Source organism: Artemia franciscana, chromosome 3 (assembly GCF_032884065.1).
Source record: "Artemia franciscana chromosome 3, ASM3288406v1, whole genome shotgun sequence".
Lineage (NCBI taxonomy): Eukaryota > Metazoa > Arthropoda > Branchiopoda > Anostraca > Artemiidae > Artemia > Artemia franciscana.
Window position 1 is genome coordinate 20900107 of NC_088865.1, and position 27824 is coordinate 20927930.

Genomic DNA, 27824 nt, shown 5'->3' on the forward strand with positions numbered 1-27824 from the left:
CACAAGGGTTATAAGTTATGCCCCAAGGTTATATAATGTTCCTATGGAAAGTCTGGTCGTATAATTTCCATAGGGGGCTCATTTTACTGGAAATGAGATGTTCTAGTTCCCTTTTTAAGTGTCAAACCGATCGGGCAGTCCCTCCACGTTTTATTTTACACAAATGCATCTGATAAAATTTTAAGTTAGCTATTTGTTCAAACATAGTCCAAAGATCATATAATAAGGCCTTTGGGGTGGACAGAAACCCCAGATTCTGGAGGTAAAGGTTGTAAGTTATGCCTCAGGAGCATATAAGGTTTTTATGGAAGGGGCGGTCGTGTGAGTTTTCGAGGAGGCTCATTTAATTTGAAATGTATAGTTCTAGTTCCCTTTTAAAATTCAAAAATAATGGAGAGCAGATATCCCCCCCGAACATCCTCTTCCCAAAACATATTCAACTGAAATTGAGAGATAATCATTTCGTTGTCACAAGTCCAAAATCATACAGCATTGTCTTTAGGGTGGACACCATCCCCCAGAGCCCTTGGGCAAGGGTTTTAAGTTATGCCCAGGGCTTATAAGGTTTTTATTGATCGGATGGTCGTATTAAACTTTGAATTTGATGAAGCTCATTTGATTGGAAGTCAGAAGTTTTAGTTTTCTTTATAAGATTCAAAAGTGAATGGAGGGATTTCAGCCCCCCAAGCCTCCTTGTTTGTTAGTATCCACCGTTGGTAGTTTGGAATTGTTTGGATTTGGTGCAAATCGCAGTTTTTTGCGAATGACTCACTTTATTGTTGTTAGGTATTTGATTTTAATTCTTATAATTTTTAGTCTTGTTTTGAATTTTACTTATCTTTAATTTTTTGCCGTTTTTTTTCCATTGGTTTTGTTGACTTTCCGCGTTTGTTTTTTGTTTTTTTATTCGGTATTTTCCTTGATTATATTATATTTTCGCGCTGAAGAAGGGAGGCGGTTGTTCTCTCAAAATATTCGCTTTCTATGTTTCTTCAGTATTTTCGTTTGGCCTTTAAAAACCTCATTTTTGATCGTTTTCTTTCTTTAAGCTATACTTTTAATGCTACCTCTACAGTTAATGTAACTAATGACGCTAATGGTACTAAGATGAAACTTTAAGGGAACGTTTAGCAGCAGTTTCAATTAAAGGAAAAAATTGTATGCATGCAGGTTTTCAAAAGGGCATATGAGTAGTATCGTAGGCAGCACCACTATAATAGCTAGAAATATCATTGAAACTCTTAAAGGAGCTAATTCAATTCAAAATTAAAAGTTCTGGTGCCCTTTTTAAGAGTAACAAGAGATTGGGGGGTAAGCTGCCCTTCTCTCAAGCCCATTCATTACCCAAACGCATCCAGTTAAAATTTTACGACAGCCATTTTGTTCAGCATAGTAGAATGGTCCAGCAACTATGTCTTTAGGGATATTAGGGATGTCAACCCCCCTCCCAATTATGCAATTGGCCCATTATGCTTTAAAACAAAATTTTTCTGTAAAATAAATCAAAAGGTATTGTGTTTATCGTTGCCAATAAGACACCTCAGCAATGTATTGAGAACGACTGGAGGTATTAAGTCGAAACTTTTGGGGATATCACTATTACTACTTTTGCTCTTACAGTTTAAATAAATAAAAAGAATGTAAGTGTATCCAGGTTGACCAAGAGCATAGATACAATCTCTGGGAATGATATTAAGTTTCATTTTTCAGGTCAACTTCAGAAGTTATAAAATTAATTTAAAAAAAAATTACTGTTTGTGTCAGGATTAAAAATTGTTGAAAAAGTTTCTCCAACATACAAATAAAAACCCATAATATAGATTCTTGTAGAAGAAAACTGAAAAGATATAAAATATTATTTTTATTATGAGAAGACTATGTCAATAAAAAATGAACTGAAATTAATTTTAAAAACTTTCCACAAAACTATTTTTTCAAAGAAAAGTAAAGAGCTCAATTAAGGCAAGAATGGGCAAAAATAAAGTCGAATAATCTTCCAAGCGCAATTCACAATCAGTTAATAAACGAAAATCAAAACGAATTCAAATTAAAATAAACAGCCTAATTGAACTCAAAACGATCAAAAATTAACATAAGTAGGGCAGATAAACCCCATGCCTTCTCAAAATGAGAACACAATTTGGGCTTTACTGAAAACAAAATACGTTTGAAAATTTTTCAGTTTTTTTCTTTCATAAATACATTATTATCAAAACTTGAAGGAATAATTATCAATATATGTTGTTGTTTTTTTGTTTTGTTTTTTTTTCAGTAAAGTACAAATTGTGTCCTGGTTTTGAGAAGCCATGAGTGTTATCAACTCTGCTCTGTTAATTTTTGCTCTTTTTGAGTTTGCAAACACTTAATCACAACTAACGATTGATCGTAGTTCAAAGTCGCCACAGGCAAAAAAAAGCCATGTCAGTTCCTTCGTCATACTTAATTCCAGGGCCGCCAATCCTTGGAAGGGAATGCCTTTTAATAGCCGGACATGAACCAGACATTCTGTCCTTGGAGTTTTCAGGCGTTGCTTTACACACCGGACTTCTGACAAAATTAAAAAAATATGGTTTCACTAAATTATTTTGTCTATATATTCATCTTACGTTAGACTTTAAATCCTTTTATGCCTTTTGTGAGGCTCTTAGGGTATCCAAGAAGAGCCACCATTTGTCACTCATCACTGCGGCCGCCAAGAGATCCTCCCATTCGGGGCGAAGCGAGGCATTAAGATTTGTGAGGTCAGTTCAGTTTGTGATGGGCTGCCACAGTAGTACTGTCTTTGACAATCGAGTTTTGGTTATGTGAATCACATGCCCAAGGTATCTCCGCGTCGGGTATCTGATGATTTCAGTAATCAGTGGCTGAGACATCTTATGTCGTATAGTAGCGTTTGTTATTTCTTTTCGGGATCCAATAGATATTTCGATTGCGCCTTAAACAAATATTTTCAAACATGAGGAGCTTCCTTTCAAGGTGTTGGTCCAAATGCCAGGTTTCGGAACTATAGCAAAGCGTCGAGAGGACGTTGCTGTTGAAAAGCCTGAGCTGGAATCTGTTAATCTACACCGAAATAAAAACATTAATTTAGAAGCACAAATCATATGATAATTTATACTGAAAGTTAGCAAAAGTTACAATCGAGAACTGAAATTCGAAACGAACAGAAATTAAAATGAATAAATTGAAGATAAAGATGATCACGAAAGGAATAATTTAATTCAGAGGCATGGTAGTTATTGTTTCTGCTTCACAAGGCACTTGTCATTTAATACCTTTTATTATTTTATCCTGGAACAATACTGCTGCTTTTATAGGTTCTTTGTTTATAAATCTGTCGTTAGCTTTTAACTATCAGATTGTTAAAACATTTAAGATCCCACTTTTTTTCTGAAATCTTAACCAGGTCTATTGTTATTGTGAATATTGGATCTTATTTAAACTTTGACATTGCCTAGGCAACACAACTCAGAAAAGGTTTAAGAAACATATAGAGGAACTCTAGAGTCTTGGGAGCCTTTTGGCTATTTTTAACCCTTTTCTTCAGAAGAATGAAGCCACGAATCTGTTGTTCTGCTGTAGGTAATAAAAGATTAGCAAATAAAATCAACAACTTTGTGTTAAGTCTAGGGAGATTTCCAAGCGAAGATTTATTGTGACGGTAGCGACTACCATTTTTAGAAAGAACGTTAAATGCAGCTTTTTACTTTTTAACTAATTATAAATCAGTTCACTTGAGCTGCTTCTAAAACCCAACCTTTGCTAACTTTCCTTAAAGTTGTGTAAGCTATTATTATTATCTTAAGGCAACAGTTTTGTTTAACCATCTTCGAAGAAAGAATCCAACGAAAAGATAGAAAGAAGTCAAGTTCCTGATTCTTACGCTGACGGAAAAAAATTGTAATGGGAGTTTAACTGTTTTTTCATAAAAATATAAATGGCAATTAGAAATAAAAATAATTCGTTTGGTTAGAGGGTCTATGCTCTCTATACCTCTATCGTCCCTATATGGGACGATAGTATTTTTGGTTGGTTCAATTTGATTATTTTTAATACGTTTTAGTTTGATTATTCATTTTGATTTCTGTTTAATTTCTGCTTTTCTCTCTCTCCTTCTCTCCTCATTTTTTTTGCTCTCCTTGTGTTTACTTTTTCTGTTTGATTCGTTTTCTTGAATGAGTCAATACCCTAAAAAAACAATGTCATTGTTCCTTATATTTCCAACTTTTTTTTTTGTCTATTCTATAGAGCACTGAGCTTGGCCGTATTGCCAGTGGCTATTATTTAACCCACGAAACTGTTGCTACATATAACCAACTGCTGAAACCAACTCTCAGTGAAATTGAGCTGTTTCGAGTCTTCAGTCTCAGCTCAGAATTTCGGCAAATTACCGTTAGAGAAGATGAAAAATTGGAGCTAAGCAAACTGATGGAGAGAGTTCCAATTCCTATCAAGGTAACTTATTTTTTGGGACTTGCTGATTTTTCTACAAGAATTTAAATTGTCCGGCTAATTTTATTAGACTATGAAACATAATTTGGATTTGTAATTATTGGAATAGTGAAACGAATTTTTGCATTTGATTCTCATAGTTTAATTAAAAAGTTCATTTAATTATGCTATTTCTCAATAGCTTATTCTATGTGCCGGTGAATATTTGATTTTGGAGAAAATTCTTTAGACTTGTTGTAAGTTTGACTCTTTTAACAGCCGTTCTCGTCGAGTTTCCCTCTATAGCTGTCTTTAGTTTTTCTGTTTTTATGGCACTTGGTATCTACCAAGTGACATATAGCGATCGCAAATTCTGTCAGTCGGTCGGTCTATCTGTCTGTCCGTGTTTTGCTACTTTAGGCACTTCCAGGTAAGCTAGGACGACAAAATTTCGCAGGCGTATCAGGAACCAGACCAAATTAAATTAGAAATTGTCGTTTCCCCGTTTCGAACATCCGGGGGGGGGGACGGTTAAATCGGAAAAATTGAAAAAAATGAAGTATTTTTAACCTACGAACGGGTGATCGGATCTTAATGAAATCTGATGTTTGGAAGGATATCGTGTCTCAGAGCTCTTATTTTAAATCCCGACCGGATCCGCTGACATTGGGGGCGCTGGGGAGGGGGGAGAAACCTAAAATCCTGGAAAATGCTTAGAGTGGAGGGATCGGGATGAAACTTGGTGGGAAAAATAAGCTCAAGTCTCAGATACGTGATTGAAATAACCAGAACGGATCTGCTCTCTTTGGGGGCGTTGGGGGGAGGGGTTAATTCTGAAAATTGGAAGGAAAATGAGCTATTTTTAACTTACGAAGGAGTGATCGGATCTTAATGAAATTTGATGTTTGGAAGGATATAGTGTCTCAGAGCTCTTATTTTAAATCTCGACCGGATTCGGAGACATTGGGGGGAGTTGGTGGGACCTAAAATCTTTTAAAACGCTTAGAGTGGAGGGATCGGGATGAAACTTGATGGGAAAAATAAGCACAAATCCTAGATACGTGATAGACTTAAACGGAACGGATCCGCACTATTGGGGGTACTTAAGGGGGGCGTTAATTCTGAAAAATTCGAAAAAATGAGGTATTTTTAACTTACGAAGGAGTGATAAGATCTTAATGAAATTTCATATTTAGAAGGACTTCGTAACTCAGATATCTTATTTTAAATTTCGACAGGGTCCAGTGTCATTGGGGGGAGGGGAGAACCGGAAATTTTGAAAAAGCTTAAAGCGGAGAGATCAGGATGAAACTTTGTAGGAAGAATAAGTCCAAGTCCAAGATACGTGACTCACGTAAACGGACCGGATCCGGAAATCTTGGAAAAAACATGAAGATTGAGGGTTTTTTTATCTAACGAATGGGTGATCGGATCTTAATGAAACTTGATATATAGAAAGATCTTATGTCTCAGATGCTACATTTTCAATTCATTTTGGATCCGCGGCCGTAGGGGGTTGGAGGGGGAAACGGAAATCTTGGAACCGAGAAATCTTGGAAAACGCTTAGAGTAGAGAGATCGAGATGAAACTTGGTGGGAAGAATGAGCACAAGTCCTAGATACGTGATTGACATAACCGGACTGAATCCGCCCTCTTTGGGGGAGCTGGGTGTTGTTAATTTGGAAAAATGAGAAAGAATTGAGGTATTTTAACCCAAGAAGGGGTGACCGGATCTTAATGAAATTTGAATTTAGAAAGAAGTCATGTCTCTGAGCTTTTATTTCAAATCTCGACCAGATCTGTTGACATTGGGGGGAGTTGGAGGAGGAACCCGGAAATCTTGGAAAACGCTTAGAGTAGAGAGATCGGGATGAAACTTGGTGGGTAAAATAAGCAAATGTCGTAGATACGTGGTCGACGTAACTGGACTGGATCCGCTCTCTTAGGGGGAGTCAGGGGATGGGGTTCAGTGCTTTGGCGTATTTGGTGCTTGTGGACGTGTGAGGACGATGAAAATTGATAGGCGTGTCAGGGAGCTGCACAAATTGACTTGATAAAGTCGTTTTCCTCGATTCGACCTTCTGGGGGGCTGAAGGGAGAGGAAAAATTGAAGTATTTTTAACTTACGAGTGGGTGATCGGATCTAAATGAAATTTGATATTTAGAAGGACCTCGTGACTCAGAGCTCTTATTTTAAATCTCGATCGGGATTAAGCCTCTGATTTTCCTTTTAAATCAATCTATTGATTCTTAGAATTTTGCTAGAACTCATACCATATGAGCTCTTGGCTCTTGTCTCTTCTGACCTCTTCACAAGTGCCATATGAGCTCTTAACTCTTGTTGAATTTTAGGTAACATTTTTAATGTAATGTTTTCGATTGAACCTTAAATTTCAAAAAAAATTATTTCAATCTTGGTATTGAAAATTGAAATAATACTAGTTTAGAGGAGACGAGACGAGAAGAATTAATACAAACGTTTAAAAATTAAACCCTCCACAAAAAAGGGCGAGATGAAAACCCAGTTTAAATTCAACTTCACTTCACCTTAAAGTTCACTTGTAGAGTAAAATTTGAAAAGATGATTGACCCAATCATCTTGCGAAAAAAAGTGTGAGCACTTGGTCATTGCGTGGTAAACTTGAGCATAGAGAATTTTCTCAAAAAGCATTTAGGACTTTTTCAAATTAGCTTTATTTTTTTTTTTAGTTTTTTAAATTGATCCAGAAAAGGTGATGATCCTATTTCTTCGCGAATTTAAAAATTAAGTCAATCAAATTTTGAAGAAATCGTGTATCTTCTCTGGACAAAAAAATTTGAACGAACTATCAATAGAAAATTCTTAGTCTGTATATATTCAATAACCGTGCAAAGTAAGGAATATGAATTTAAAATCATGAAGAAAATTTTAAATAAAAATGAGCGAGATAAAAATTTTTCTTAAAAAAAACGTTACATTCTCTTTAAATTTCCAAATAATTGGTACATTGGCCTAAATTTCAAGGATATTGACTATTTAGAATCATTAGGAAAGCCGACTCGTGTTTTGTATGTTGTTGTCAGAATTCTATTTTGTACTTTTGGTTGTTGTTGACAAGGCTCAATCTTTAATTAATTGTGTTGCTAGGAATGATTTGATATAGCTTAGGCTATTACTTAATGGAATATTTCCATAAATTTTCATCCCCTTGCTTACTCCGAAAACTAGCAAGGATTATACTGATAATGCCGATAATATTTTTTCTATTTTCATTATTGTTATTTATGCTTGAGTTGGGTTAAGACTATCTATTATTTCTCTCTTTTTTTATCTATTTGATTTTGTGCACATTTTATATATATGTTTTTTCCAAAAAAAGGAAAGTTTCGAGGAGCCTAGTGCCAAAGTCAACGTTTTACTCCAAGCTTATATTTCCCAGTTGAAGTTAGAAGGACTATCATTAATGGCTGACATGGTTTACGTCACTCAGTCAGGAAGTCGTCTAGTAAGAGCCATATTTGAAATTGGTAAGTATGTTTGTTCGTCTTTTTTCTTTAGATTATGTTGGCATAATTTACTAATAAGTAGTGGGACCATAGGGAATACAGACAGCACACCTTATTTGGGCACTCAATCTTCCGAACTTAGACCCTTATTTGGATATTAAAGCTTACCTATATTACAGACAGAAAACCTTTGTCATACTTAAATATCAGATGAAACTACAAAGGGTACATCTATTCAGCATACTTTTGTGAGAATCTCGTTTGCATATGGCTATGAAGTCTTAGCAAACAGCCATAGCAACCAGATCCAATATAAGGCTGAATTTTCAGTGTAGTTCATATTAGTAAGAAAGTAGAATTCAGAGAGAGAACAGTTTGAATATACCCTTATCATCATGTATTCTTATTTGATAAAACATATGGGCAAAAATGAATCATTTGTTTACACTATTAGAAGTTGATAGTGGAGCTGGCAGCAGCAATGATACAAAGACAAGCGTACCAAACTTAGCAGCAGAAATTACAAGAGGATCTAGACTAAGCCTTGAATGGGAGGATATATACGGAAGATGCGTGGCATCATTGAACAAATTCAAATTGGAGGAGGAGTTATGTTTTGCAGCAAACTTGATATAGTATATGTGTATAGACGTCAAGCTGCTTTATATACGATATTGAAATATATTAAAGACCATAAGTTGAATCAGTAAGTGAAAAATGAGTGATGTATTGTTGTAACCATGTAATGCAAATGTTTCTAAATCAAAAATGGTTTTCTTGTTAGATATCTTTAGCGGGTTACCTTTCCTCTACAAATATTTTGCAAGTATAAAGAGTCTTAATTAGTCTGTAGTCAGTTGTGAGAGCATTAGGATTTATAATTGGATGGATTTGAGAAACAAAAAATCATGTAGAATCTCGGGATTTTGGAAAAATGATGATTTCCTGAAGTTGTCTATTCAAAGGAAAATATTTTGTTAGTGACAAGTTCCACGAACAAAAATCAAGTTGGAACAAGATCCATGAACAAAAATATGTACGCAACAAGTTCCTTGAACAAACAAGATCAATATGATGAAAATCAAAGAAGATCAAACAAGAGGAAAATCAATATGAAACAAGTTTCGCGAAAAAAAAAATCAGCATGTTATAAGTTTCACGAACAAAAATAAGCGCGTAATAAGTTCCATGATTAAAATCTGTTTCGAACAAAAATAGTAAAGGGAAGATTTAGTGCCCAAATAAGCTGTGCTGTCTGCATTTTCTGTGACCCCACTACTATATATATATATATATATATATATATATATATATATATATATATATATATATGTATATATATATATATATATATATATACTAGCTGTTACTAGCTGTATATAGCTGTATACTAGCTGTGGTCAACACATCTGTATATATATATATATATATATATATATATATATATATATATATATATATATATATATATATATATATATATATATATATATATATATATATATATATATATATATATATATATATATATATATATATATATATATAATATATAATATATATATATATATAAGTTCCATGATTAAAATCTGTTTCGAACAAAAATAGTAAAAGGAAGATTTAGTGCCCAAATAAGCTGTGCTGTCTGCATTTTCTGTGACCCCACTACTATATATATATATATATATATATATATATATATATATATATATATATATATATATATATATGTATATATATATATATATATATATATATATATATATATATATATATACAGATGTGTTGACCGACGATAAAGTGAATGAATATTTTACTCTTGGCAATCGTAGTATTCTAAATACGGTAAATACCTGCATTCATGCTAATTAGCGATTGCATTCTCTAGGAAAAATGAAGCTACTTTAGGCTGAACTTGCCATCTCCCCCTTCCAGCTATCACTTAACTCCTTCAGTGTTTTGAAAAATACAATTGTATTTTTTTTTATTTTTCTTCTAGTTAACGTCAACGTTATTAATGTTATTTTAAAATAGAACAGGGAAAGGGAATGACTCCAAACTCCTCGAGTAAGACTGATCCGAAAACCTACGTGTATTTGAGAAATATAAAATCGGAAATGTTTTATTTCAAATTAAGTAGCCTAAAGGATAGGATGTGTTGCCAAAATTTCCTCACTTGGATTAGGATTTGTGAAGTGGCAGATTTTCAGGTCCCTTAGTCGCGAATCTTATGGGTTATAATCTGGCATTTTGTTCATCTGATATAAAACTTTTAGTGAAGGTCCTATCTTTGTGCGGCGGCGGCATGCCAGATAAGTAAATAAGTGATGAGTACTACATTTGGAAATTAGTATTGTTGTGGCTAAAGCAGAAACCGAGGCTAGTAGTTGGTTTGTGTGAATTTGTGTGAAAATATTAAGTTTTGTGCATTGATATTACCGTTTTGATTTTTTTTTTTGTGTCTTATCATCGTTTATGATGGACACTGTCTGAAGAAGCACAGGAATGACTAGGGTTAAAGATAGTATTTAATATGAAGGTAAAAGTCTCTTTGACTTAAATTATGTAGATGATTTAAGTGGGCCTAGAGAAAAATTGTTAACAACCTTAAGGGAGTTTGAAGGTTTTTAGGATTCTTATTGTAATAATAGATTTGAAAATTTAGGTTAAGAAAACTAATTCGTTTAACTTGGAATAATTAATAATCAAGTGGTAATGGTAGGCATCGGGAAAATTTAATTGAGTGCATAGTTTCACTTAAATTGATAGCATTTTTATAGTAAGATTAATGGATTCAATGAAGATATTAAAAGTAGAAAAAGTCATTGTCCAGGGAGGATATCCATTGAAAAAAAAGTTTTAAGAAAAGGAAAAAAAGCCTTAGAACTAAGAGCATTATACTTGAAGCAATGTAAGTTGTCAAGTACAATTTTGAAACTTGGATGTTTTGAAAGATTGAATCCCAATCAGCCGAGACAAAATCAGCAATCTTATTTTGGCTAAAAAGTTTTCGATTTTGTCAAATCCTTGTAAATTTTTCATAAAAATTTTCATGTCAACTTCGTAAAATTCTTTTTTTTTCAGTGATCAACCGTGGCTGGGCGCAGTTAGGTGACAAAGCATTAGCCTTATGTAAAATGATAGACAAGAGAATGTGGCAATCAATGTCTCCACTAAGACAGTTCAAGAAGATTCCAGAAGAAATAGTGAAAAAGCTTGAAAAGAAAAATTTTCCATGGGAAAGGTGAGAAATCAACAAATATTGCACTTGTTTCCAAAAATGACAGCCATGAGCATCTTTTTTAGATTGATGAAAAAACTTACTATGAACTCCTACGTATCATCATCAACACGGATGGCTCAACTAATTATTTTAACTGCTTCGAATAGTATTTTTTGTTTCTGTTAACTATATTAAATTCATCCAAGAACGCCCACAGACAGTGATAGATTTTGCCCTCTCCCCTCCAAATCTTTAAAGACCAGAAATATTCGAACAGTGCATGTAAGATATTAAGCTTGACAAGTCAAAGAAGATTCTAAAAATTTGAATTTCTCTTCCCATGAGATTGTTTTGAAAGCTTTACGAATCTTTTAATGGGCGGCATGAAAGCTGTATATTTTTACTTTGTGTTTCTTTTTTCATGATAAAATTAAGAATTAAATACTGCTCGATATTCTTGGATTATTTTTTTTTTCAGAATCATTGTTTTAGTTATAATCCATTTAATTTTACACTTTAATATGTAACAAATCTCCTTCTCTCTCTTTCTTTATTTCTTTAATTGCAGCTTTATTTTCGCAACAAATTAAATGTGATAAATGTTCAATTTTCGAAAAGGTAGCTCAAACACCACTTTTAATATTATGCTTTTTAAACTAGAATTAAACTAGTAACTATTATGTCTGCCTTTCTACCCAAATGGAGAATTGATTTTCGTTTTCTTTTCAACTCTTTCTTTATTCATAGATTGTATGATCTTAAACCTGAAGAAATTGGAGAGCTTCTGCGTGTTCCCAAACTTGGGCGAACCGTGCATAAATACATTCATCAATTTCCGAAACTTGAACTTTCGGCCCATATACAACCAATCAACCGAGCTACTCTTAAAGTAGAGCTTACAATGACTCCTGACTTCCAGTGGGATGAAAAAGTTCACGGAAATTCCCAAGCTTTTTGGATCATGGTTGAGGATGTTGATTCAGAGACGATTCTACATAGTGAATATTTTCTATTGAAGCAGGCCTATGCAGAGGAAGAACACTTGGTGAAGTTTTACGTACAGATGTTTGACCCAGTTCCTCCTCAGTATTTTATTCGGTAAGATTTGTATTTAATATGACTGAATCAATTGAATTGTTATTACGTTATTTTTGGGTAAATTTTACATATTATAAACTTCTTAAAAGCTTAAATGGGTTTTTGTTAGAATGAATTGTTTTTTTTCTTTGAATGATTTTTTTTTCTTTCTCTCTCTGTCTTGTCTCTTCATTTCAATTTTTTTCGAAGTGTTGGCCTGTAACTTTTCATGGTTTTAGACTCTGCGCCTTGTATATCACAGTTGTCAGAACGCGGCTCTTCCCATGTACTTTCTAATCGTGTTGAAACAGGATATCTAGTATTTTTTTCAATAAATATATCGGGTCGTGTGCATGTTAATTTACACCTGGTAAAGAGTGATTCCAATCATATACTAGAGGATCATATACTTCCCATCATCATATACGCAATATTTGGCACTTTGATACTGGAAGGAAAAATCGTAAACTTCAAATACCTAATATTTCTTTTGATTAGGGGTACCCAAAAACTATTTTCTATTAAGAAGTTTATTAGATGGTCCGAAGAAAAGTTGATTTCTGCAACGTGATGCCACTTGGCTAGTTTACAATAACCGTGGGTATTTAGATACGAGTTCATCAAAATTGAGGTTTGGTAATGATTTGGAAATGTGGCTCGAGTATTTGTAGACTAGTGTGAAAAACCATATATATATATATACTCCCCCCTCCCCGCTTGCTATAAAGATCTCCTGGGAAAATTTGAAGATTTTAGCCCACAAAGAGTTTTTTAAGACGCGATTTTTGGGATATTTCTTTCAATCTTCTCCCAAACTTCTTAACAAGTCAGATCAGAGTGGATCGACGTACACAGTTGTGCTGTTGAAAATACATGGCTGAATGGGGTCGCTAAAATATAAGTTTGCAACGCTTCTGTAGAAATACATTCTGGGGGGAGGAAGATAAATTAAAAAAGCAAAAGGTAGTGGAAAATTTGAAGCACCACAAATTCATGAAAATTTATAAGGACGTAATAATTTTGGAGGGGGAGGTGGACCTTAAACCTCTATGTGTATTTGCCTAACTTCGAGCATGTCGTCATGTTTGTAGTCAAATACATTGCTTTCATAAGATAGGTTTATATATCTCCAAATAAATAAAACATCTTTTTAATTTAGAAGTACACGTGCAACAATTAAAAGAAACAATAAAGATAGTGATATTTAAGTGATTAAACTTGAAATGAGCAAAATTACTGCACATTAGAGAGGGAAGGACAATCACCCTCTCTATAAACCCCCTCCTGCATCCCTCTGCCCCCTACTAAGTTGACTAGCTTGATTTTTAATCATAAATTAAGATATGTATCCCAACTATTCTCTATTACTCTGTATTTTAAGTGAATGATAAATTATATCCTAGTGCTTTTAACAAAAAGGGGAAGATCAATTGTGGTACCCCCTCCATTCCAAAATGGGCTTTTAGTCTTGCTTTAATCACTCTTAACTGTTCTAAAAAAAAAAAAAAAAAAAAAAAAAAAAAAAAAAAAAAAAAAAAAAACCTACAGCAACACAAAAGTTATACATCTATTCAAAAGTTTCAAAATGTTTACTAAAGATGACAAGTTTTTTATGAGCTTTATGCCTGTTTGGCTAATTATTTCTTTTTTATAGTTTACATAACATTTACATTGTGCTGTTTGTGAATAATACCTTTTATTGTTTGTATTGTTTGTTATTGCATTATTTAAGGCGATAATTGAAAAAATCGGTCTTTAACTTCTCAAGAAAAGCTTATATTTTTCTTTAGACGAGGTTTGTACGCGACAGCCATGATGAACCTTAAATATTCTGATAATAAATAAAAAGAATATATTTGTTTTTAGAAAGGGGGTTTGTAAGGGGATGTGTATGAGTAATTTCTTTTATGGTGAACTAAATGTATAAAGTGTAATTCATAACCCTGTTTTTTTTTTGGCAGTGGTGTTCTAGGTATGGGCAGGGGGAAGCTACCCCCCGCTAATTTTTCGGACATAAGACATTAATTTTCTTTATTTTGTATTTTACACTCCTATGGTATACCTTAGGAGGAAAGTATGTTAAGCAACAAAGGAAATAAATAAGTAATTCCTTAAAATGTTACTTTTTTAGCTGTACTTTTTATCGCTATGACGGAGCGTGCTATACATTTTACTGCATTTTGTTACACTGGTATGGGAAATGGCGTAGTCTCAAATCCCTCTCCCCCTCCCTACAGTCACCCACACACTAATGCTAAGAGGAAGACTTCTTTCGAAACAAAATACTCTTGCCAAATCTTGGCTTTGAGGAAATAATTAGCTTGGAAGAAAAAACAGACACTGTTAAAACTACGCGGGGAATTTAAGTCTAACTTTGTGATTGGTCCCATATTTAAAAGACGTATTGGTTTTATTCCTCAATGTATGTTCAAGGACAGTTGAAACGAAATTGCACTATAAATTTTGGCATTAGATTCTATGGAATGACATCAACTGGTTCGTCGTCTAATTTTACGTTTAATTGTTTTTATTTCTTATGGTTCGTCAAAGTGGTGGCAAAGTGTTTTGTTTAACTTTCTATCAGAAAGTAAGCGCTGCTCTCGGTTTTATTTCTTTTCCAATTGCAGCGTTGTGTCAGACCGTTGGATTGCTTCTGAAACTTTGCTTCCTGTTTCTTTCCGCCATTTGATTTTGCCTGAGAAAAACCCTCCACCAACTGAATTATTGGATCTTCAAGCACTTCCGGTAAGTATTTTCTGCTAATTAGATAATATAGTTGGACCCTGAAAAAAATAATTATTTTGTACGTCATGGAAGTACAAAAATATATGTCGAATAGATCAACCAACATACACTGATTCATAATGAATACATGAATCAATGAATTGATTTACGTAACTCACGCATAAAATACTATATTACAAGAAAATAACACACCCTTAGTGGAGAGCTTGGCTAATAATTGTTGGTGGTAACCAAGGTCATATCCAGAGAGAGAAGTGCCGGGTTTGAACCAGTCCTAAAAAGTGTCCAGAACGCGTCCGTATGCAGAACGTGTCCTAGCCATCTTAATCTTTCTTTCATTATAACCCTAGAAAGTGGGATTTACACATATTTTTTGTACAGCTTACTGCGTACGGTCAGTCAGTCAGGTACCCAAAACAATCTGTAGGCAATTTCTCTGGAAAACATCTAGCAAATCCTCTTCCATTTTTCGGAGCGCCCACGCTTCAGTGAATTTGGGACTACGTAATACCCATGTGAAACATGGGTATTGATGAGTTGCCGCGTGTCCTAGTGTCTCAACTTTTTCTTTCCTAATAAAGTGTAATTAAATTCTTAAATTATATAGTCAAATTCCTTCTTTCCTAATAAAATCTTCTCTCCTAGTACTAGTACTAGTGCACGATCCTTTAGATTTTCCTTTTTTCTAGATCACAGCCCTTTTAAATCGTCAATTCGAAAGCATATATGCGAATAGATTTCATCAATTTAATCCGATTCAAACTCAAGTGTGGAGTGCTCTGTACAATACTGATGACAACGTTTTAATTGGTGCGCCCACTGGGAGTGGGAAAACTAGCTGTGCCGAGTTTGCAATGTTGCGGCTATTCTCACAGAACGTGGATGGCAGATGTGTTTATGTTGTCCCCAGAGAATCACTTGCTGAAATACAGTATGCTGATTGGCAGCATAAGTTTGGTGAAATACTTGGGAAAAAGGTAGGCTATAGTGACAAGTTTGTTTTTTTTTATCCTGAAATGGTGCTCATTTTAAGGTTACGGCATTTTTCTCCTTGTCCAAAATTCAGAGTCTCCATAGCAGCGCTTGGACCAAAATGGCGCATATTTTACTTTCTTTTTTTATGAATGGGCAAGTGATAGCCCAGAATTACCGATGTCTTGGTCGCAAGGAGATCTTACTAACACTGAGATTCAACCAGTCCCAGAACTTGGAATTAGTTAAAATTCTTTATCAGCTGCAGAAGGACCTCTAAGAAACTAGTGGAGAATCTCAAATGACACTAAGGACTAAAAAATTCAGTTTTGCTGATATTTATCTAGGATACACCTTAAAAAACAGTTCAATTTGACATCTTTGAAAATCAGTAGATTTTGCAGCCACAATGGAAATCGTTATGGTAGACTTCACTTGCAGACGACTTTCACTGCTTTAACCTTGGCTCGAACTTAAGCCTTGTTTTTTCAAGGCTAGCATCAGAGCCTTCGGGCTACAGCAATTATTATTGTTTTACAATGAAACCTTACATGCAAAAAAAAAAATTGTAATACATGCGTAGATGCTTCTTTCTTTATTAGTTATTGTTACTGTGTGTTTTTTGGTTTTGTGATTGCAAATCTATGTGCTCCTCTGCAATTAATCCTTTTTCCGGATCCTACCCTATCAGAGTTTTCTGAAAAATATTGTGACTACCCTTAACTTCTATCCAATCCATTTGACTTAGATTCACATAATGATTTGTATTTAATCAGTTGAGGAAATTAACAGTATGTGAACTTCGGTATTAGGGAATTTCTCATGGTGACGATGGTTTAACAAATGAAGACATATCCTAAGTGGTTGAAGTAGATGCAGAAGTTTCTTATTTTTGACACCGGCCCTGACTGGGAAATAAAAAAAAACTTCATAAAATAAAACAGCTTTGGTGGTGGGTCCATCGTGGGATTAAGATAAGATAAGGTTTGCATATCTGTAAAAACTCTATCACAAACCCAAGTGCGCCAGATTCACACTTAAGCGTAAAAAAAATAAACACAAATCAAAATTAACAAGCAAATACAATTCTGGAAAGTTTTTTCTCTCCAAAAAGTCAAAAAGGTTGTTAAAAATTGCCAAGGCAGCATAAAAAACTTGCAGAATCAAAGATGACATAAGTTAAATTTGAAAAAAAAAATAAATAAAATTTAGTCTTGTACTAAAACCTACAAAACACTTTTAATTGGGGTAAGAAGGGGGACTTTTGCTGAAGCAGAACGAGGGATGTGAAATTCGTTGGCAACTCATTGGAAATACCAGGATGTCAAACAGGATAGGCATACTACATGATTGGGCGTACAAATGAAAGATAAATTCATAAACAAAGTGATTTAGGATATTTAAAAAATTTTCATGGACTTTAAGGAGGAAAAAATGTGGTACTTGTGCATTTTACAGTATCATTAACATTATGATCCCGTTTTAAGTCGCTTGAGATGGTAACACCCAGTAATTCCATAATGTTCACTGACATTTTAGGGGGGATTGGGTAGGTCAAAGTAGGGAGAGTCTTAAGGTATTTGATTGTTAACATTGTTGATTTTAAAGGGTTGACTGACTTATCGTTAGTAGCTGCTTCATCTGATGTTTGTTCCAGGATATCCATTGGGCTACTTCTTAGATTTTTAAAACGCGTCTATGCCTCTTAAGATCACTAATGAAATTCCATCTATCAGACAAGTCGATACTAAGGTTATTTATCATTGCAAGAAACAAAATTGGATCTTAGAGGGTTCCTTGGGGTACACCATTATAGATTGGAAGGGAATCAGAATATACATTAAGGCATTTGACATATACCAAGGTATATATAAAATTTGACATATACATTAAAGAATTAGGATTATGCTGTAATTGCTACTTTTTACCTTATGAACCAAAGGTATACAATGTACTTTTTTCTAAGATGTTATTTTGAATGCTGAGTCGTTTAACACCAAATTGAAATCTCAAGTGAGTACCATTTTGTTCGTAATTGAGCCGTAGTTTTAAAGTAGTTAGGACTAATAATTCAATTTTTATGGGGGGGAGGGGGGTCGTGTGTCTAATGAGAGGATTTTTTTAATTTTTTATTTCTTTGATGTAGGCTACTGATGAAATCTGGTTCAAGATAAGTAAAAACAACTAAATCAAAAAGGGTACCTTTAGCAGAATGGACTGGGAATTTGCCCCTTTGGTGTGCCATATTTTCTATTATCTGGAAGAAGTCTGATGATCTCCCCGTGAAACGCTTGTGTCCCCACCCAAAAACTGCAGGGCTTTTCTTCACAGAAAAACGGAAAAATTTACTCTCTTTCCTCCTTACTCCTCAAAATACCTGATGCTAATAAGTGACATACATTAAATTTTAAGATTATTAGCATTAGAAACCCTATAAAGAGGGTTTTAATATTTTTGAGGCTTTAGAGCAGTGGTTCCGAACCAATTTTAGACCATGTCCTACCTAGGCAATGTAACTCAATTTAAGTAATAAAATTCAAAATGCTCTGTATTTGCAGGGATCTTAGTAGTCAAGAAGCATCGTTAATCCGATACAATACATTGAACAATAATTTTATTTGAATAGGTTGTTCTATTGACTGGCGAAACAGCAACAGATCTGAAGCTACTTGCAAGAGGAAATATAATAGTATCTAATCCAGAGAACTGGGACATACTCTCTCGTCGTTGGAAGCAGAGGAAAAATGTTCAAAATATTCAATTGTTCATCGTTGATGAATTGCAGGTAAAAATACAATTGGATTTTATAGTAAAAATGTAAACATTTGTTTGGTCCTATTTGTCAGTTTTTTTTTTTCTTTATTTGGTTTTCCGCATTGAAACTCCCACGAAATACAGTAGGAAATTAAACAGTGTTTGGATGGGTTTCTTTGGCTTGGGTATTATTATATATTTTAATTTAAATCGTTCATCGTGCTGTTTCTTTATTTTTTCAGCTTAGTTCAGTGGTAGAATAGGATGGTTGACGGCATACAGTATCTCCCGTCTTAAGTTGTAACTGCAGAATTTCCGAAAAGCTAATTTCTATAATTCCTTCTAACGGTTAAATTAGATAAGTATTGACATGTTGGTCAGGCTGGTAGAGGGTCTATTAAAAATTATAATATATATTATAGTAGCAGCACAATAATCTATTGTAAATCAAAATATTGAAATTAATCAGCAGCACACTAAAAGCTGAGCTTTCGATGGAATGTTGAGAAAAAAAAAACAGTGTTACCCACGTTTCCACACGGATGAAACATTACTTTTCCGAACTCTTTAAAATATTTTCTGTTTTATTTTTCTAATTGTTTTCTAAAATTGTCATAACCAGAAAAATTAGACAATCGGCTAAAATGAGTAAAGAACATGCATATCAAAATATGAAAGTTATGCGATATTAATTCCGTATAATCTCTTTCAAAGGTTTCTTACCCAGCAAAAAATAAGTAAAGGATTACACTATCCATAGCTCCTAACCTCTGACATGTCCCTTGCAGATGTACTACTACTACTAGTAACAAGTCACTGCAGCACCAAGTCGCCTGAGGCCAATGCAGCTGCACACGCTCCTCCACCGCAATCTGTTTAAATCCTCCCTCTTTGCACCCTCCCAAGAATGGCTAATTTCCCCGAAAAATTTTTCACGTCATCCTCCCACCCCATGTTGGGATGACCCACTTTTCGTTTGGCCCCAAAAAATGGTTGGCTGACAAAGACAGTCTTTGGTAATCTTTCATCCTTCATTCGCAGAACGTGTCCTAGTCTTAGAAGTCTTGGTGACTCAGTTTTAATTAGTACTTGTCTTAGTGACTAAATTTTTAAGCCTATTCTCGCACCCTGAACTCGCTAAACCACTAAAAGTTCATTCATTTTGCTATCTTTTGCATCTAGGATGCTAAACTTATCAGCATAATCGAAGTGTAGATGAGTTTTACTCCCCCATTGGACTCTGTGTTCTCCTATTGCCTTTTCTGCGCTCTTAAGACAAGGTCCATCAAAATGATCCAAATAAATGGGGATTGAACACAGCCCTGCTTAGCCCCTGATTTAATACGAAACCAGCTACTAACATCATTTCCTACCTTAACCCCAGCAGTGTTATTCTTGTACATAGTGCTCATCACGTTGGTTTATTTCTTTAGTATACCAATATGAGGATAATCAAATCGCGTCCCATAGTAACCGGATCCATATAACCATCAAAATGATTGCCAAAACCATCAGAATGATCCATATAAACAATGATATATCATATCCCCGTTTGGATATGATGTCATATCATCTTGTGGATAGGCTATACGGATACGTGGATATACCTCATTGGTGTGACTGTGCAGGCTCAGCTGCCTGAGGTTTGGAAACATGAGGCCACGATCGAGTAGGGGTTGACTTCATCACGAAAAATAAAAATAAAACTAAATGAAGAACAAGATCGTTTGATGGGATACTTTGAATAATCACTGCTACTCACTCTTAATGCCAAAATCGTGAATTACCATTGCTGGAGGCAAAATTTCTTCAATGACGCACAAGTCCGAGCATTGGGCTTCTTGATATTTTTTTTTTGTCAGGTGTTTTGAACATTTTGTAAATAAAGCTCCTTAACTCAAATTCAGCCACGACGTTAGGATTTGTAGGAGTTTCTTTTTTTCACATTAATTAAAGATTCCAATGAAACCCTAGAGAATACACTGTTTGTTATTTGCTGAAAATTGTCGTCCATTCTAGAATATAAACAAATCTTTCATTCTTATTTTTTCAGTTGCTTGGTGGCGAAGATGGGCCAGTTCTTGAGGTTGTTTGCTCACGCATGCGTTACATATCATCTCAGCTAGAGAAACCAATAAGGATTGTCGCCCTAAGTGCTTCTTTAGCCAACTCAAGGGATGTTGCTCAGTGGCTCGGTTGTCCCCCCAATGCTACTTTCAGTTTCCATCCAAACGTTCGACCTGTGCCCCTGGAACTACATATACAGGTAAGTAATGCTAAAATAGAACACTGTTTTATTTTTGTTATTCATTTTATTGTTACAGCAATGACCGGTTACTGATTCGAAACGGCTATTGCTTCGGAAGTAGAGAAATATCTGACCTTTTTAAGTGCCTCATATACTAGCAATGAGTATTATAAAGGAGAGGGGATACGAAGATAGAGTTTCTTCGTATCATCTTGAACCTGAATTAAAACAAGGTGAAATCTGCTCTCCCAAATCTATGTGTATGCTTCCTGATATGTGGAATCTCAAATAGGCCTACTTTTATAGCGCCAATCTTCATGTTCGAGTGATAGTTTCGGTGCTTTTTTGTTCTCTCCTACGGTTTTATTATATCGGCGAGATACTTAATTTTCGTTTTCGTCACTGAGATTCATTTTTATCTATCTACTGCTTTATATTTTGGAGTGTTACGGAGCGATTTGGAATAAAAATGACGGGGATATTCCTGGAAATTGCTAAAAAAAAGACAATTTTGCCCTATTATTATTATTTTATCCTATTTTTTATGATTTTGTGCTATTTTTGAAGATAAGTTTACATCCTTCTATAAGACCAAGCCCGGTAACATAATTATTCTGGCTTGCTGAATGGATAAATTTGAGAAAAGAATCCAATGGTATAAGCACCTTGCATTTTTTAAAGCAAGTTATAGCGATAAGCTTGTTGCAAAATCGCTTGTTTCAGAGGGAACATACAACGTGAGAGATTACTTAAAAAGCAAGACAATCAAACATTATGTATTTTATATTTGTCGACTGGAATCAAAACTACAATTTTGATTTTTGATTAAAGCGGTTTTTTCAACGTTCCAACAATTTCAACATTTTTCATTCATCTTTTCTGCTACATGGCATAGGAATAAGCTTGTAACGCTTGCTTTACCATGAGCCAGGATCTGGGATCAGAGATCATTTACAAAGCCTCAAAAGTAAATTACTATTATTATTTATCGGAAAAGCTTTTAAAAGAGATTATGAAAACTTTTGAACTTTCTGAAGAATTGACAAAAAAACCTTGGGATGAAGGGGGTGGGGGTTTTAGGGATTCGAGAGATTTCTATTCCCCGACATCTAGGTATATAATATCCGGGTAAGTACTTCTTATGTTCAGAAGTATTAACTTTTCAGAAGGAAACACAAATCCATGTTGCCCTTTTTTGGTCATAAATATCTATTTTACAGAAAAATTATCTTGTTATGTTCAATATCTCAGAAAACAAGCATTTACTTCTTCTTTTTTAACAGCTGTTCATTGGACTTTGCAGAACATTTAAATACATACCATAAAAGACTCTCCACCGCCTCGTTATGGAAGTGTCAAATTTTTTTTCAATGGCCCTAATTTTATTTTTCTTCTTTTCCTCTTGGAACGTGAGCTTTCTTAATTTTTTGGTAATCAAGGAGATATATTTGTGGTTGTTCTTTGAGTAATTTTTGGTAGCAAAAATTTGTAACCTAGTACATTTAGATTTTTCTTTTTGTTTATGTCTTCTACCTCTGTAAGTACGACTAAAAACTCTTATAGGGTAAGAATATAAATACTCTTATATTCTTATTGAATTTTAAAATAAGAATTTTAAAAATTCTTTACAGTATATGAATGTTCAAATAAGGATTGTCTTTTGTATATAATAGGTTCCCACTCACTGTTCAGAAGTCTTATGTTAATATGTGGTGGTAGAGTTTTTGACTGTAATATATTCAAAGCATCTTTCAGTTTTTTAAACGTTACCATCAGTAAATCGTCCGTTAACATTTTGATTCGATGGATTTCACCTCCATATGTTTGATTAAGTGTTTGAATAAACTCTTGGGCCACTTTGACATTAACTGACACAACTATTGTGCGATCAAGAGGTCCTAACGTTTTTTGCCGTGGATGCAGTTATCATATGTCTTGTATTTTCATCAACTTTAAAAGCTGTTACATCATAGATTCCCAATACAGGTCGATGATCGCTGTATTCTAGGGGGGACACCCCGTAGAAGAGTGGTACCAAGGACGATTCAGTTTTTATTAGTATTCTGTCCGTCCATGAAGGCACTCGTTGTTTCTTGCTAGTGTCAAAATGTCCTGTCCCTACCTCATATTTATACGTGGGTGGGAAGTTGATCTCTGCTTCTGTATAATCTTGAAATATGAAGCCCTTGCTTTGATATTTCTTTAACTGGTCGTGTTTTAGTAGTTCTTTCCAACCTTTTTCTCTTATTATTTGTTCTGCAACCTCTCTACTGGTGTTTATGCGATAATTCATGTCACCAAGCCATATAACGTAATCATGGGAATGTAGATCACGAGTGAATTCAGAAGAGAGTTTATTCACAATTTCTTCAAAGCTCTTGTTTCTTTCATACGCCTGGTCTGCATGAGCTGGCAGATGACATGATACAAATGCAAAGGACGTGGAATACAAGTCAAAACGAATCTGAACAGCTCCTTTTTTTATATTTACCTTTCTAAAGATTCCAACTGTTTTAGTGTCAGTTTCTACATTTCTTATATGTTTAAACAGTTTAGGACGCACAAAAACGCAAAGTAATAAACCTCCCATTGTCACGGACGTGAGCAGTTTGTAATCACCGTTGCGTTGTAATGTTGTCTTTATGTGACGCATCCATGCCTTGTAGTAGTAACTTTGATCTCTGTAGATTATGCTTAAGTATTCGCTTGGAATTAGTTCCTGTAATCCAATGACAAACATATCGACATCTTTGTTGTTCTGGACATTATAAGCTGAAGATATCTCTCCCCTGTCTTTCATTCCACCAAGTAGCCAGTCTGCTAAGTTTATGTTTTTAGATCCAAAAGTGTCCATATGGTAGCTACCCATAACATTGTAGGTTCCAACTGCTATTCTAATAGGAACTGGACATGTAAACTGAGGACCTTTTGCACAAATGGAATGTACTAGTTCTTCAGGCATTTGAGCCCAGCTATTTGAAAGTAAACTCCTGGCTTTTTCTCTTAAATGAATGTTGGTTGTATTGCTCTCGAGTATATCGTTCAGTTTACCCTGCAGTTTTGTTTCGTAATTGCCTATACTGCAGTATGTTCGAATGATTCTCGTTTGAATATCAGATATTGAATAGTGTTTAAGTGCTCCTGCCCTTGTAAAGATTCTAGGAATTTCGTTCCCATTTCTTGTCCACATATCATAAATTATTGACTTGTTAGTTTTTATAAGAATTCCTTTCATGCAAAGTTTTAGTTGCAAGTCAAATGCTTTAATGCCCAATAAAGCTTGGACTTCGTTGGTTCGATCATAGCAGTCTAAACAATTTGTCCTAATGACACCTTTTTGGCTCATTGAACTAACACCTTCTGAATAGTGAAAGAAATTAAATTGTTTTATTGCTATATTCTTCAGATCCTCTATGAGCTTGTTTAGATAAATGGTTCCCATATTATGGTAATCAAATTCTTGATAATGGACATTTAGTTTCAAATTGCTTTGCTGATAAAGCTTCTTATAAGCTTCACTTAATTTTTGCTCTCCTCGGGTCATCAGTCGGAATCGTTTGCAGAGTAAATTTAATACAAATATATTCCCGTAAAGTTGTGTCATTGTGCGAAAATGTCGTTCAAATGCTGGCAAGGATGCTTCTATACTTCGAAGGAAACGTATTTTACTCCCTATCATCGGTACAAATGTTTGTTCCCAAAAGGTGGGAACTGAACCTCGGATTTGAACGAATGACGTCAAGTCCTCTCCAACTTGTATTATCTGTTCGGTTTCCACAAAGTTGGCGACTTGACCATCGTCATTAATTCCTCTAGTATTAAATCTAGCCCCAACTCGTTCGCAACTCAGACGTGATATCAGAGCAGCTTTTATTGTCCTATTCATCCAGGGTATTGGTTGTACTTCGACACTTCCACATATTATTTTTACTAGCCAATCATTTGGCTCAATTCCCCATTCAATAAATGAACTAAAAAAGCTTTTATTCCAAAAAAATCTACTATCTGTTGCCTCTCCTTTAAAATATCTTTCTGAAGAAAGCGTAATGTCACAAGTCTCTCCATTGTCTAAAAATGCAAAATAAAACGCCCCGTTACTCAAGAAATCTGTTACTCTTTTTTTTCTCTTCAATAATTCTGAGTTAGAAGCAAGCGGCTGAAACGAGACCATTTCTACTTCTTCTATTCTAAAAATCTCTCGTTTTTGGATTCCACCCACTCGTGATACCCCCTTTGCAACCACTAAGAATAAATGCGAGTCTCCTCTTTCCATCTGAAGCCTCAATAGTCCAAGGCATGCGAAAACTTCAAGCATGAAGGTATATTTATGCTTATTAATCGTTTTCTGGGCTTTCTCAAGGTCAATACCATATATACCGTTCGAATCCAAACACAAACAATATGGGTGCCCTATTCTTTCTATTATGCACTCCTCATTAGGTTTAATATGTAGTACAAATGGCTTTGCAGGCATTTTAATTTTTTTTGTTTATTAATTTTAACACAAGTCCAACATTGAATATGCATCTCTTTTCCGTAACACTTTAACCCTTTAAATTTTTGCTTCCGTTCTGGAAATTTAAAATAAATTAAGTTTATTATTCTGTATATTAAAATATTTGTGCATCTTCCTTTTAACTCATTTAAGCGTTAAATTAACTGTAACTCATTAGGAAGTTCCGTAGTTACTACTCATCGTAATAAAGTTTTTGACTCTATTCTAAAAAACTTAATGTCTTCTTCAGTAGGAGATAGAGGAATTCAATGGTATATTGTCAGTTTTTATCGATGTAGATAAAGGGGATGAGACTGATTCGTATAATTTCGTTCAAAATCATATGGTCGATTTCGTATTGAGTTGAAAGGACTGATTCATAAAATTTCGTTCAAAGTGATGTAGTCGATTTATGGTATATGGCATGACAAATTTAAGACGGCTAAAGGTCTGAACGAAGAGAATGCTATAAAAAAGTTTGCAAACCATGCTTTTTGTTAGGCACCACTCTAATTTCTCCTAATTACCTTATTTTAAGACTGTTTTAACCAAGTTACTTAAAAACATGGTTTTTAAGCTTTTAGAGGGGGGAGGGGTCGATGCGTCAAGTCTTCTTATATGTAAAGAGAAAAAACTTTATATGGGTTCCTTTTTTCACTTTTGTTCGCGTAATTTTAGTTTTTTCGATTTTTTCCAAAAATTTTGAATTTTGTTCAAGTGATTTTGCATTTTTAAAATGTTTATTCCCGTAATTTCGTCTTTTTCAATTTTTTTTTTCCAAAATTACCACAATTTTCAGTTTTGTTGATGGGTAAGTTTTCAACCATCTTCAATTTTTGTCGAGAAACTTCACGCATTTTTAATTTCTGTAAATAAATAAAATAAAAAAAGAGAACATATCAATGCTACTCATGCGAAAAAGCGTTTTTGCATGCTGTTCTAGCCAGGAAATTGTAAGTTTCCCAAATAAAGTTTTTGGCCATGGCAATCGCAATGGTGTACTAGTTGTTTCGTCATGACGCCAGTTTTTAAGGATTGCAGGCTATTTTTTGAAAAATCCATATGTTCGTTTTCGAACTTATATTTTACTATTAAGACTAATTTAGATATTAGTTACAATTCCTGAATCAGCTAGGAATAGCAATATTTTTTTACTTGCCCGTTTTCTTTAACGTTTTTTTTTAGTTTTGGGTTGCTCTGGTCCATGGTTCGTCATTTGTTAGATTGTAACTACCGCTGGAACTATGAAAAAAAGTCTGCCCAGTAGATTCTGAATATAAGATGCATCTAATGCTTTTCCTTGTTCTTGAATATGATCTTATCTTTTGTCTTCATGTCGCAAGACTTTTTTCTTCGGCCTTTCCTATTTCTTTTCGAAGTTTTCTTTATAGAGGAGTTCATTTGAGTTTAAAAACCTTTTTGTACTTCTTTGGGAGGCATACCGTTATATTCTTTAGTGACCATTTCGTAGTTCATAATAACCTCTGGCTGCCGAATTGAGTCTATTCCCATTCGATTAATTACCATATAATCTGAAATGTTTGTCAACAATCTGTGGTGTTTCAATTTGGCTTGGAACATATTTCCAGGGATCTGTCTCCTTGTCATAATTTGGCAGAAAGGTAATGGGTAGTATAGTTGGGCTTCTGTCCTCTTTATCCTGAGCTTCTCTCCACTCTGCTGTTATTTCAGTATATACCATTCTGCGATTTTTCTTTTCATGTGTGTTTCAGCCGTTGTATACGTTTGACCTGATGATTTGTTGGGATATACTTGAACATGGTCAATGCAAAACTTCTACAATTGATCATAATGTGTCATCATACCCAAGATGACATCATCTTTTATACGATGATGAAGTTTTTGTTCAAAAACTATATTTTATTTTAAAAAGCCCGGAGATATAGCAATTCTCTTTCTAATGAACTCGTAAACAACTCAATGTGAGCGTCCCCTGTCTTCTACAGACCATGTTGTAATTTGTGCTTCATTAGTTTTGAATTTCTTAAATTTAATAAAAAGAAAACGTTTAAAATGTATTTTACTTTGATTAGAATTCAGATTATGCTCAGGTATTTGGGAAGCACAGGGGTAATGTTTCCTGGGATATCGCAGATACACTATTTCGACCACATTGGATGCTCTTAGTGTCTTCTGATTTCTTTGAGCTTCCCACTCTGTATATCCAAACAGTTTTAACTTAATCTCTTCTAGTCGTTTTGGAGATAACGCAGATATGTCCTTTTGACAAAACTCTTTTGATTTAGTTCAACATTCTCAACAACATGCCCAGAAGTTCAAACGCAATATCTTTATTTTTCCTGGGGCATTGCACTGACACCCCTTTGAAAATCTGAGCGGACTTCAATTTTTTTAATTTAGCCCAATAGTA

General features: G+C 34.4%; 2 protein-coding genes across 2 annotated transcripts in view; one reads left to right on the forward strand and one right to left on the reverse strand.

Annotated features, from left to right (window-relative positions):
* The window catches only part of LOC136025000 (U5 small nuclear ribonucleoprotein 200 kDa helicase-like), a 127827-nt gene that overhangs the window by 65440 nt on the left and 34563 nt on the right, over window positions 1–27824 (forward strand). The window contains exons 18-25 of the mRNA XM_065700625.1: window positions 4249–4455; window positions 7792–7939; window positions 11003–11162; window positions 11889–12239; window positions 14846–14963; window positions 15653–15940; window positions 18562–18720; window positions 20743–20955. Coding sequence (XP_065556697.1) covers window positions 4249–4455; window positions 7792–7939; window positions 11003–11162; window positions 11889–12239; window positions 14846–14963; window positions 15653–15940; window positions 18562–18720; window positions 20743–20955 — 1644 coding nt within the window. The remainder of the gene's footprint in view (window positions 1–4248; window positions 4456–7791; window positions 7940–11002; window positions 11163–11888; window positions 12240–14845; window positions 14964–15652; window positions 15941–18561; window positions 18721–20742; window positions 20956–27824) is intronic.
* LOC136024675 (synaptojanin-1-like) lies at window positions 22714–25411 on the reverse strand. Its single transcript, XM_065700096.1, has one exon. It carries the CDS (start codon window positions 25409–25411, stop codon window positions 22826–22828), a length of 2586 nt encoding a protein of 861 aa, XP_065556168.1. The 3' UTR covers window positions 22714–22825.